The following is a 12,692-nucleotide window of genomic DNA, read 5'->3' as shown; positions in this document are numbered from 1 at the left end:
CTAAGCCGGTAGGCACCGGGAATCGGGTCCCAAGCGCTCCCCACCCCCATCCTGCGGCCAGGCTCTCAGGAGCCCCAGGCGGCCCCACTCCGAGGAAGGGGGGTGTGGCCAGGGCCGGAGCATCTCCCTCCCCCACGGGGAGCCTCCTTCGGGGGTCCCTGCCCTGCACCCCCCTTCCCCCACCGCCCTCCACCCGGGCGGGGGGAAAGCAGTGCTGGCCGCTCAGTGGAAAATGGGGCGCTCGGAGGCATCGGCGGCCAAGGGGGGGTCCGGCGGGAAAGGTCCCCAGGAGGCCCCGGCGGCCACCCCCGCACCCCCACGCCTCCCGGCCCCCGAGGCGGACGCCGGGGTCCGTAAGCCCCCCATACCCCCGCCCCGGCCTCGAGCGGGACCCCCTCGGGGCCACCCCGGCCCCTCTGCCCCTGCCGGCCGCGCGAGAGCGCGCCCTGTGTTAGTTCGGACAAATTAAAGCTCGCCCCGCGGGCCGCCCGGGGGTCCCCGGGGCGCCGTCCGCGCTCTGGGGCCCGCGGCGACCTCTCGGCCGGCGGCCGCCGCGCCCCGGGCCCAGCCCCGGCCCCGGGGGGCCGCGCGCTCGCCCGCCAAGGCGGCGCCCCCCTGCGCCGGCGCGGCCGCGGCCCCGGGAGCGCCCCTCCGCCGCCCTCTCCCGGGCCCCGCGCGGGCCGCCCCGGCCGCCCCCCGGCGCCGCGGGCTCGGGCCCCGCGCGGAGGGCCCGGCGGCGGCGCGCGCGGCGCGCGGGGGGCGCGGGCGGGGCGGCCAGCGGCCGGCGAAGGGGCCCCAAGAAGCACAAGTGGGCGCCGGCCGCGGCCGCCGCTGTTGTTGTTCTCAACGCGGTCCGCCGCCGAGCCATAAAAGCCGCGCGGGGCGCGCGCCCGCCAGAGCGCAGCGCGCAAGCCCACGAGCTCCGGCCCGGCGGCTGCAGCGGCGGCCCCGCGTCTGCCTCGCTCCCGGGCCCCGGCCCGGCCCGGCCCCCGCCCCAGCCCTGCCGCCCGGCCCCGCGTCCGGCCGCGGCCGCTCCCGCCCGGAGCCGCCGCGCGCCCCCAGCCCCCCGGCGCCCCCGCGGGCCCTCGCCTTCCTCTTCCCCGCGCGGCCCCCGGGCTTCCGCGCCCCGCCCGCCACCAACCCGCTCGCCACCATGTCGGTGGAGCTGGAGAAGGCCCTGCCGCTGACCGAGGGGGCGGCCCGCAAGGCGGCCAAGGCCGGCGGCTCGGCGCCGCTGACCCCGGCCAAGAAGAGGAAGAACAAGAAGAAGAAGAACCAGCCGGGCAAGTACAGCCAGCTGGTGGTGGAGACCATCCGGCGGCTGGGCGAGCGCAACGGCTCGTCGCTGGCCAGGATCTACGCGGAGGCCAAGAAGGTGGCGTGGTTCGACCAGCAGAACGGGCGCACCTACCTCAAGTACTCCATCAAGGCGCTGGTGCAGAACGACACGCTGCTGCAGGTCAAGGGCACCGGCGCCAACGGCTCCTTCAAGCTCAACCGCAAGAAGCTGGAGGGCGGCGAGCGGCGCGGGGCCCCGGGGGCCGCCGGCCCCCCGCCGCCCGCCGCGCACAAGGCCAAGAAGGCGGCCCCGGGCGCGGCCGGGCCCCGGCGCGCGGACAAGGCGCCCGCGCCCGCCCCGCCGGCCGAGAAGCGCCCGCACAAGAAGGCGGCCGCCCCCAAGGACAAAGGCGGCGCGGCCAAGAAGGCGGCGGCCGCGGGGGGCAAGAAGGTGAAGAAGGCGGCCAAGCCCAGCGTCCCCAAAGTCCCCAACCGCCGCAAGTGAGCGCGCCCGGCCCGGCGCCGCGGGGTGCGGGGCGCGGGCCGGGGGGACGCGGGCCCGCTCCCCGCCCCTCCCCCTCCCCCTCCCCGGCGGGGTCGCGGGTTTTTTCGTTGTTGTTTGCTTTCGATTTTTGAACCGGCCCTGGCGACGCCCCTATTGGCTCTCGCCCCTGGCAACGGCCGTCGCCATGGTGACCGGCCTCTGGGCGCCAACGGCGCGGACCGCGGCCGCGGGGTGCGGGACTCGGCCCCTCCTTGCCGCGGGCCTTGGTGTGGGGGCACAATAAATCGTTGAAACCTTGGAGCCGCTCTCGTTTCCTTCCCGGGGAGGTGGCGTGGGGGGCCGGGCGGGACGCGCGGGCGGCGGCATCGGGGCCCTCCCACCCCCGCTTCTTTTTGTTTGGCGGCCACACCCGGCCCTGCACTCCGGGGTCAGGGGATCACGCTGGGCGGGGCTTGGGGGGACCAGCCGGGGGGCCGGGGATTGCTCCCCGGTCGGCCACGGGCAGGGCCCGCGCGCTCCCGCGGGCCCTCCAGGCCTTGGCGGGACCCCAGGAGGCCTGGTCTTGGCCCGGCGGCTGCTCGCCGCCTTCACTGAGCTTCAGAGGGATCGCAGGACTCTGCCCTGCGTGGCCAGAGCGGGACCTGATGATTGCAGATGGTCGGAATTGGGGAGGGGACCCTGAGGGCCGCGGGCGTCAGTGGGGTGTCTTCCTGCTCCCCACCCCGGCCCGGCCGCTCCTGTGGGGCGCTAGACCGAGGCCTTGGGGGCAGTGGTAGAATCGACCGGGATGGCCCGGGAGGCAGCGGGCAGCCAAGAGTCGCGGTTACGAGCACATTTAGGAAGGGCAGACTTGGGTTGAGGTTAGAAGAGAAAATGGAAGTGGGTGGAGCTCTGGATCCCTCAAAGAGGGCAGATGGGTAGGGAAGGGGACCCCCCCCACCCCAGCCTGCTGGTACCCCTGCCCAGAGCAGGGCAGCCACCACCTCCCAGCACAGGGTTCAGGAGGCGGGAGGGGGCTTTGTTCAGGAAATGACTCAACCACCCCCAACGGCACACTTTTCTCTCACTGATGAGGTGTCCACTCCCCTCTGCCCCTGCCTCGGGCCCTAGGGCCACTCCGGCACCGGGGACAGCCACGGGCAGAGCATGCGCAGTACAGCGGGGAGCTTGCTGTGCCAGGCTGAGCACCCGCTCCCCCCTGGCAGCCCGGGCCCGAGTGCATTCAGGAATACCTTCATCTGCAGTTTTGATAGGGGTGTTGGGGGCCCCATGCCAGTACAGGCCCAGTCCCACAGTGGGACACCCTGGGGAGAAGCCCCCAGGCCTTAGGGTGGCCTGGGGTCGGAGCTCACTACCAGTCCAATGTCCCTGGTTTCCACCCTTCCCCAACCCAGAGTGCCCAGCTGGAAAGCCACCAGGGCTCTTCCCCGTTGTCCACTGGGGCTGCCTGAGCCTCTCCCAGGTGACCCTGAAATGCAGGGAGGATTAGAGGCAGCTCGAAGCCTGTGGGTGCACAGACGTGCCCTTCCCTCCCAGCCACTGAATCTTGAACCTGTTCTGAGTCCTTCCCTGGCCCGTGCCCTCGCTGCTGCGCACAGGCCGGCTGCCACGTGTCTTCTCGGCAAGTTGAAATTGTTGTGTTTTTCGCCCAAAACTGCCCTTTGCCCACTGCAGGGCCTGGGGCTCCCAGTGGGCTCCCATTTGGTGTAGTTGCTACACTTCTCCCCTGGACATGTGGCCACTCCCTGGCTGCCCGGCACCTGCTGTCCCCTGCAGTTGCCGCTTCCAGGACCACCAGTGCCCTGGGACCAGCCGTCACGGGGGCGGGCCTCTGCTCCTTCTGGTAATGACCCTATTCACCTCCCGGCCGCCTGTTTCCTGGGGATGCACCGCCCCGTCTCCTGCTCTCAAGCGACCAGAGGTCTAGCAGCCACGAGATGATTGTGTGTCACTTGTACATTTTGGCCACAATGATTGGGTCAGAAAAAGTTTTGACCCCAGCGGGCACAGGGAGTCAATCCTGAGACTTTTCTGGAACGCCTTAGAATGGGTGCTCTTTCCGCAACATCACTAAGAGGTTAGGACGCGGGAATAATGACTGTTGGTCAGCACACGGGGAAGAAACCCACCTCTAGAAGGAGCCGAGTCAGAAAGCTGGCACCAAAGAAACGGAGACCCATGCCTGGCGACACCTGACTCTCAGTGGGGTGCTCAGATCCAGCCGCCCCCGAAGCTGCCCAGACACAATTGTTCCTGAGCTCAGAAAGTGGTTTTCCGTGAGTCAGTTTGAATCAGTTGTCTGTCCCTTGCGATCTTTCTCTCCTTTGATGCAGTCGTCCCTCCATGCTTGCCTCCTGGGCCTTGTTCTCGTGCCACCCTTTCTTTCTCTGAAATTCCTTGTTGGTATGCAACTCGGCTGGGGCCCTGCCCCTCCCCCCAGCTTGCTGGACTCAGTACCTGCAGCCCAGTGGCACCTCCCGAGTCCCAAGTCCCTAGTATGCACCGTGAACTGAACCTCCGGCTTCAGCAGCCGTCCACGTGAGCACTTGGCATGTGCCCGCACTGGCAGGCACACGTGCGCACTGGGGTCATTGCACAGGCCTCATCTCGCCAGCGGAGCCGGAGGGCTTGGACCTGCCGTACTTGACTCCAAAGCCTGTCTTCTGCCCCGGCACCCCCTCGCACGACTCCCGCACGGGGCTGGGGACCCTGGGAGCCACCAGGTACTTTCCTGGGTTTCCTAGGCTCAACTTTTGGCTTTAAGGAGTCTTAAACTTCGTGGGAATGTCGGAGGCCCTGACACTGCAGGGCCAGAGACAAAGCCTTCTGGGGGGAGGGACCACAGTGCAGCAAGAAGACAAGGACGGGGACTTTGGCTTGTCTGGAAAACAGGAGCGTAGCCAGGACCCCTCACCCCGGAAAGGGCTTTGGGGAGGGCCAGACCACTGAGATGGAGGTCAGGCTTTTGGGTTTCACCAGATTTTTTAAATCTGGGGCACAATTCTACGCCATCTTCAGATGGATCTTCCCTAAATGGCACTAAAAGTGTTTCCTTTTACTTGCACATCTGCTTCGCGGCCTGTTTTGGCCTCCCTGCGTCAGACCTGAGTCTCCAGGTTTTTCTGCCTCCCTCGCTTGGCACCCCTGAGTGTCCAGCCTCCCTTTATTTGCTAGCTTAGTGTCATAACCTCCAAGGTCTCGTTGAGACCTCCAAGCCTGCTTGGATCGGGACTGGGCCTCTTCCGCCCAGATCTCCCATTTTCCAGTAGCTAGGCGGTCACACCCAGGGACTGCCGTGTAATCCCATCAACGGCCAAACCCAGAGACTTAAAAGCAATCTCCCAGAAGTGCGCGGCCCCTTTGTAGCCGCGAGATATCTTATAGCCTACTTCTCCCTCTGGGAGAAACTGGCAAGCTACCGAGAGTTTCCTGCCTACATGGAAGAGCCTCGAAAACTCCCCATGGTGTATTCATATGCCAGAACCAGTAACAATGATGGGTCTCATTCCCCTGACCCTGAGGGGCTAGAGTGATAGCACAGCGGGTAGGGCGTTTGCCTTGCACTCGGCCGACCCGGGTTCAAATCCCAGCATCCCATATGGTCCCCTGAGCACCGCCAGGGGTGATTCCTGAGTGCATGAGCCAGGAGTGATCCCTGTGCATTGCTGGGTGTGACCCAAAAAACAAAACAAAACAAAACAAAAAAAGAATCATTCCCCTGACCCTGAAAGAGCCTCTAATGTGGCATTGTTGGGAGGACGAGTAGAGAGAGGCTGCTAAAATCTCAGGGCTAGGACGAATGGAGACGTTACTGAGACCGCTCGAGAAATTCGACGATCAGCGGGATGATGATGATGATGATGACTGTCATAACCAATGAAATTCAGCCACAGTTCCCGGCGCTGGGGAAACCTCCCAGCCTCTCCTGATCTGTCCTCCAGGTCTCCAGACCCAGGCGCAGCCTGGTGGCCTCTGGGGCCTCTACTAAGGCAGACACAGCTGAGAGGTGGGAGCCCTCAGTCCAAGGGGTCCACACCTGTGTCCCTGGAGGCCAGGCGGCGGGTGATGTGAATGGGGACACAGTAGCTGTTGTGACACTGCCACTTGCAGCAAGCATCCCCCGCCCCTTGTTTTCACGTGACTTCAAAAGGGGAAAATGAGGTGACACGTCCAGGTCCTAGGCTCTCCTGCCCTGTCCTTCGCTCTGCACACACAGGTCAGACATGAGTTCTACATGCTCCACACACAGGAGATGACCATGTCCGGGGTCCAGGCCCTGCCCTGTCCTTTGCTCTGCACACACAGGTCAGACATGAGCTCCACACGCAAAAGAATGTGGACATGGGCAGCCTCCAGGTAGGAAATTTCGAGATCATTCAGGCTCAGGGGCTGGAGCAATGGAGCACAGCGGGGAGGGCCACCCAGGGCTCAATCCCCAGAATCCTATAGGGTCCCAGGAGCACTGCTTGGAGTGAGGCAGGAGGAAGTCCTGAGTATCACCAAGCATAGCTCAAAAAATTGAAAAAACAAAAACATCACACTGGCCCTGGGGGCGGCTCCTAGGCGGAAGCGCCAGGTGCGTTTAGCAGGCTGCTGTCCCCTCCCACCAAGCCCCTGTGCAGACTTGGGGTGCTGCGGGGCCTGGGGGGCTGACTACACAGTGTCTTAGGTTGGCTCCCCCTGACCGATGCCGGGGTTGGAGGGACCCAGGCTGTCGGGGGTCATGAGCCGGCCGGTTTTGGTGCCCCTGCCTGCCTGGTGGTGGTGACAAGGAGCCACCTTGCAGGCCACACACCAGACGCAGGTGTCAGGAGGAGGTAGGGAACTTCGGAATGTAGAGGCCTGTGGGCCAAGGTACTGCCTCACCCCAGTGAGGGGGGTAAGCGCCACAGGGCCCCCAGGGCTACTAAGAATCTGAGTGGGAACCGCGTGAACAAGGGTTCGATTCCCAGTAGTTCCACCTAGCCAAGCTTGCCACGTCGTCAGAGTCACCCAGGCGTCAGCAGGCTGGTGAGGGAGAGAGGGAGAGGGGACCCCGTGAGGGGCTCTCGCACAGGTACACGGGAAAGTGTCACGGAGCAGCGAGGTGACAGGCTCAGTGCGGCCAGAGTGCCCCGTTCTTCCCGAAAGGATCAGAAACATTTCCTGGAAACGTTTCGGCCTGACAGTGGTCACCGGGGCGCTGGGGCAATGGAGGCACCTTCTGAGAATTTTCTATGTGGAAACCTAGAAACTTTTGTGAAACCGCCCACTTTGGAAACGTGGGCTTCAAAGTGCTCTCGACGCGCACCTACTGCGTGTTCTGTGCTGGAAAACTGTCAGCAGCCTCAGTGCTCAGGATCCATGAAGTAGGTCAGGAGACTGGAGCGAAAAGCACAGAGGAGACACTACAGAACCGTAATTCCTTGCACTTGCCCGTGGTTTCCCGTTCCAGAGGACTTACAGGTGGGGGATCGAAAGCAAAAATCTTAGGCTGTACAGGCTGTCTCTGTGGAAACACCCCCTCCTTGCATATTCTGTTTTGTTCCCTCCCCGCCCTGAATAAAACCTGTCTGTGGCGTTGCTAGCTTGTGTATCTTGGGATCCACAAAGTCTGAGAGAAGAGGTGAGGTATCAGAACCCCAGGTGCTGCTATTAGCTGTGTACGATGCCACTTCCGTGGAAACAATACGGCAACCCCTCAAAAACTTAAACAGACTCACCAGATGAAGCAGAACTTACTCTTGACTATGTTCCCCCCAAATTGAAAACAGATGGAATACTTGTATTCCATGATCAAAGACGTATCAATTCGGAAAAAAAAAAAAAACTAGTACAATTGCCAAAAGGTGGAAACAACCCAAGTGTTTGCTAGATGAGTGGTCAGGGATGTGGTTCAATGCCAAGCTCTGGCCTGGCATAATGAGAGCTGGTCTGATCCCTGGCACTGCAAAAAACAAAATTGTAAAAATCAAGACTGATGGATAAACAAATTGTGGTCTATCCATGCAATAGAATATCATTCAGCCTTAAAAAGGAAGCAAATTCTGACTTGTTCTGTTATGGCACGTGAATCTGCAGCAGACTATGCCAAGGGAAATTAGTCACAGAAAAGACAAATACTGTATGATTCCACTTATATGAAATAGCTAAAATAGTCAAGTTTGCAAAGGAAGAATGGATTCCAGACGCTAGGAGGGCATGGAATGGTTACCTGTTTACTGGACAGCGCTTGCTCTGTAAGATAGAGATCTAGTGCGGGGGCTAGAGCGATAGCAAAAAGAAAAAAAAAAGATGGAGCTCTAGTGCGTGGATGCACAATAACCTAACTGTTTTTTTTTTCCCCACATTTGTGCTGTATATTGGTGTGTATTTTATCACAATTAAAATTCTATAAGGGCCAAACCAAATCTTGTGAGTTCACTGTGCCTCCTTTGAATCACTAGATCTTCCCTGAGGCTTTTCCTGCCGCCTTCTCCTCCCCCAACCTGGAGGGGCTTGGGCAAAGAAGGCCACGGCTGAGAAGGCCAGAGTCTGCCCCAGGGCATCAACTTGTCATCATTGTCATTAGGGTGTCACCAACCTTTCAGAGAGGGCTTCCCTTCATCTCCCAGCTCTCCTGTGCCCTGGCCGCCTGCCTTCGATGCCGGGGTCAGCCTCTTAGCCCAGACTGCCTGACCTTTATAATTATTTTTGTGCTCATCTGCACTGAACTTCTTTCCTTCGTGCTCTTAATTCCTCCAAACTGCCTTCGAACTTTTGTGACCTCTGCAGCCTGCCAGTCCTCAGGCGACACCAGCGCAGAGGTGGTGGGGGGGGGGGTCCAAAAGTCAGTGTGTGTGGCTCTGGGTTCCTGGTGGTCAGCTGCGAAAATGTCCAGGAGGAGTGAGGACTTGGCTCAGGTGTCACGTGTCCCGGGGACTCTCCTGTACCACTTCAGCCAAAGATCCTCCCTTGGGTGAAGGAGTTTTCACTCTTCCCCTCCCGGCTCCTCACCTGGGCCCAGCAGCGGGCAGAGGACGACTGAGCAGGCCCAGGTGGGAGTCAGCTACACCCCCCTAGTGCGCCCTTGTTCCCATCACATCCCCTCGGGGCTCTTCCCCACATCAAGTAGGGTGGCGTCCAAACTTTCCGTGCTGAGGGGCTGGAGCGATAGCACAGCAGGTAGGGCATTGCCTTGCACACGGCCGACCCAGGTTCGATTCCCAGCGTCCAATATGGTCCCCTGAGCACCGCCAGGGGTAATCCTGAGTGCAGAGCCAGGCGTAACCCCTGAGCATCGCCGGGTGTGACCCAAAAAAGCAAAAACAAAACAAAACAAAAAAAAAACTTTCCATGCTGAGACATTCTTCCCAGGCCAGGAGCCCCCTGGTTTTTCTTTTTCTTTTTTGGGTTTTTGGGCCATACTCAGAGGTGCTCAGGGCTGCCTCCCCCCTCTCCCACGCCTCCCACTTTCAGAAATGCAGGTGGCCACACCCACATTCCACTAGCCCCCGTGTCAACTCACGGCCCAGGTCCGTATTCTGGAATTTCTGGAGCACGTGGTCACATTCTCTGCCACATGACACCTCCAAATTTTACAACAGTGACAATCGATGAACAACGGGATGACAGTGACAGTGACAGTGACATCCCAATAGGAGCACATCAGCTTATATGGAAAGTAACATAGGCATCAACTCTGTTCAACAAAAACCCAGAAGGCTCAGCTGGCAACCAACAGCTTAGTAAACCCTCAGACAAGGACTTCATGATCCCATGGTGAGATATAATTTTCATAAGTTTTCTTTTATAAAACCACTTTTACTAAAGAAAATGTATTTTGATAATTCTATTAGTCATTTAGTTATAATAAGCAATATGAAATACATTATTTTGTGCCTGAGAGAGGGGCAGGTTTGGAGGTCGTTGGGAAAATGGGGACAATGGGACCAAAGCAATAGGATAGTGGGTAGGGTGCTAGCCTTGCACACGACTGGCCTGGGTCCGATCCCTGACATCCTGGCATTGCTCAGGAGTACAGACCCAGAAATAACCCCTGAACATTGCTGGGTGTGACCCCCAAGGCCCAAATAAAACCCTGAAAATGAGGATAATGGTAGAAGGAAAGTCACACTGGTAATAGAACTGGTGTTGGACTTTTAAATGCCTATTAAAAACAACTGTATTATAAACAACTTTGTAAACCATGCTTTTAAATAAAAAAAATTTTATTTTTGGGTCATACCCGGCATTGCACAGGGATCACTCCTGGCTCTGCACTTGGGAATCACCCCTGGCGGTGATCAGGGGAATATATGGAATGCTGGGAATCGAACCCGGGTTGGCCGCGTGCCAAGCAAACACCCTACCCACTGTGCTATCGCTTCAGCCCTGAGCTTCTAATAAACTCACTATCCCGTCCCGCGCTGTCTGTCTTTATTCATTCCCCTTTCACCTTTGGTGTGAGTTCTGAATGAGTGAGTGACTGGAGAACGACTGAATAAGGGCTCATGGCTTTGGCTACGGGGTCTGAGAGGGCTCCAATTCACGGTGCCCTGGATCCTGTAACGGCTGAAGAAAGAGACTTGCCCCGCAATGGAGGAGCCGGGCAGGGGGGCTATGCCTGTACTCCAATGCCAAGGGAACCTTAAGATGCCACGAGGGGTCCCACTGGGCAAGCACCAGAGAGTTGCCCGTCCTCTCTCCCTCTGACCCATTCTGTTCATTTCTGCAAAAAGCTAATTCTTTCTACCCCTGGGCCCCACTGAACGTCAGACATCCCAGCCGCTGGATCAGGATTACGCAGGTAACGATATTGAGGGGTGAACACTTTCAGGGAGACCCTCGTTTGTTATTTGGTCCTACAAACAGGAACGCTGGATGTAGCAGAAGTTCCCAGAGGCCGGATTTCCCAGAGAGGTCTGTGGAATGCTCTGGATATTTTGGGCTTTCGGTCCCCAAAGGCCAACACCTACCTTCTATTTCTCTGTTCCTTATATTTTCCTTGGCTGCCTAATGCTCATTCCCTGGCACAGTGACAGGACTTCTTCCACCAGGTCAACTACGGGCACCCGGACATCCAAGAATTCCATAGTGCTTGGCGCCATGATTGACCCCTGGGATGTGTGGGAAAGACGGGGAGGTGCTGGGGGCGGGGGGGACCTAGACCGGTTCACGTCAGAATGGCCCCGGTGTGGGGTCTCCTGGCCGGGCCAGGGCTCAGTTGATCTCAGTCTCTGTTACCAAGTCCAGTGAGTCATTTCCGGGAAGTGGCAGGTCCTGGCCGTGCGTCCAGGCCGTCCGTAGCGATATGGGTCTCTAGAGCGGACTCTCGCCCCACCTGACTCAAACTCTGCTTTTCCTCAAAGATTTTGCTGGCTGGAACTTCCCCATCTCCCAAGGGGCCTGTCCCTGCCAACAAATCTTCCCTGGAGGAAGAGAAAAGCAATGCAGGGAACGAGGCTCAGGAGAAGGCTTTTGAGAAACCTCCAGACCCCCGCGGTCCTGAGCCAGACCTCCTAGAGGATCTGCTCCTCCCTGCTCCAGCACCACCACCCAGTGTCCACCCCAGTGTGAGGGGACCCCTGGCATATGGACAGGAGCTGGCGGACTCCCCTGAGGCAGATACCCTGATACCAGGCAGCTGGAGACAGGTTCCAACTCAGCTTTTGGATGTCAGCCCTTTTCTACCAAGATCTTTTTTTTTTTTTTTTTTTTGCTTTATGGGTCACACTTGGCAATGCACAGGGGTTACTCCTGGCTCTGCACTCAGGAATCAACCCTGGTGGTGCTCAGAGGACCATGTGGGATACTGGGAATTGAACCCAGGTCAGCCGCATGCAAGGCAAACACCCTACCCACTGTGCTATCACTCCAGCCCCCCCCCCAGATCTCTTTAATTGGAAGGCACAGATGCCCCATTTTCAGAGGATACCTCTCATCTCATCTCCTTATTAGAATCTATTTCCCACCCACACCAGCCCACCTGGGAAGACCGTGACCAATTCCTTACAGTCTTATTTGTGACTAAAGAAAGGGACCGGGTTAGGCAGGAGGCACTGAAGGGGGTGCAGGGCCAGACGGGTGTCTGACCACTGAGGAAGTCATCTGGAACCTCTGTTTTCCCATCACACGCCCAGATTGGGACCCCAACTCACATGACGGTAGGGAGTGTCTCCAGTCCTATGGCCAGTGTCTCCTGGGGTGTCTCCACAGGGCCACCAGGCGCCCCGCTAATTTAAGGTCAGTGAGGCTCTGCAGGCTCCAGGAGAGTCTAGTGGAAACTGTGCCCAGGTGGGATATACCCCTCCCCAGAGGCTCAGACAACGGCCCGGCCTTCGCTCTGGACGTTTTGCAGCAAGTGTCCAGGGCACTCGGGATGGATTGGAAACGGCATCGCACGTATAAACCCCAGAGCTCAGGCCAAGGGGAAAGGCTGACGCGGACATTTAAGGAGACCCTAGCTAACTTAGCCCTGGCAACTGGCAGGGGGTGGGTGATGCTCTGCCTGCACCTTTTAGGAGTCCGATGCTCACCCTGTGTTAATAAACTTACACCCTTTGAGACTATGTTCGGAGGCCCCCACCGCTAGGTCCAGTGCAAACCCCAGACGTTATGTTAGACAGCCTGGATGAGTTGACCCAGATCTTAGGGCGAATGCCGTCCATCTTGCAGGAAAACGGGAAGGTCGTTAGACAAGCAAACGCCGAGCATGACCCGCGGCCATCAGCCCCACGAGTACCTGTAGCGGCACCTGGAGAATGGGTATTGGTGAAGATACACAGGCCCCAGAACCTGGAACCCAGGTGGAAAGGACCTTATGTCGTGGTTTGTCTATCCCGACAGCCTCCGAGGTTGTCGGGCTGAAACCTTGCTATACCGGAGCCGCCTGAAGAAGGTGCCATCCCCTCCCGGTACTGGCTGGTGGCAGATGCACAGGCACCCAGAG

At 59.3% G+C, this 12,692-nt stretch overlaps 1 protein-coding gene across 1 annotated transcript; it reads left to right on the top strand.

The window, feature by feature from the left end:
- Positions 1–772: 772 nt before the first annotated feature.
- On the top strand, positions 773–2,083 carry LOC129404251 (histone H1.10). The gene has a single exon (XM_055135780.1). It carries the CDS (start codon positions 1,154–1,156, stop codon positions 1,781–1,783), a length of 630 nt encoding a protein of 209 aa, XP_054991755.1. The 5' UTR covers positions 773–1,153; the 3' UTR covers positions 1,784–2,083.
- Positions 2,084–12,692: the final 10,609 nt, after the last annotated feature.

This window comes from Sorex araneus, chromosome 4 (genome assembly GCF_027595985.1).
Source record: "Sorex araneus isolate mSorAra2 chromosome 4, mSorAra2.pri, whole genome shotgun sequence".
Classification (NCBI taxonomy): domain Eukaryota; kingdom Metazoa; phylum Chordata; class Mammalia; order Eulipotyphla; family Soricidae; genus Sorex; species Sorex araneus.
This window is presented reverse-complemented; position numbering and strand designations above follow the sequence as displayed.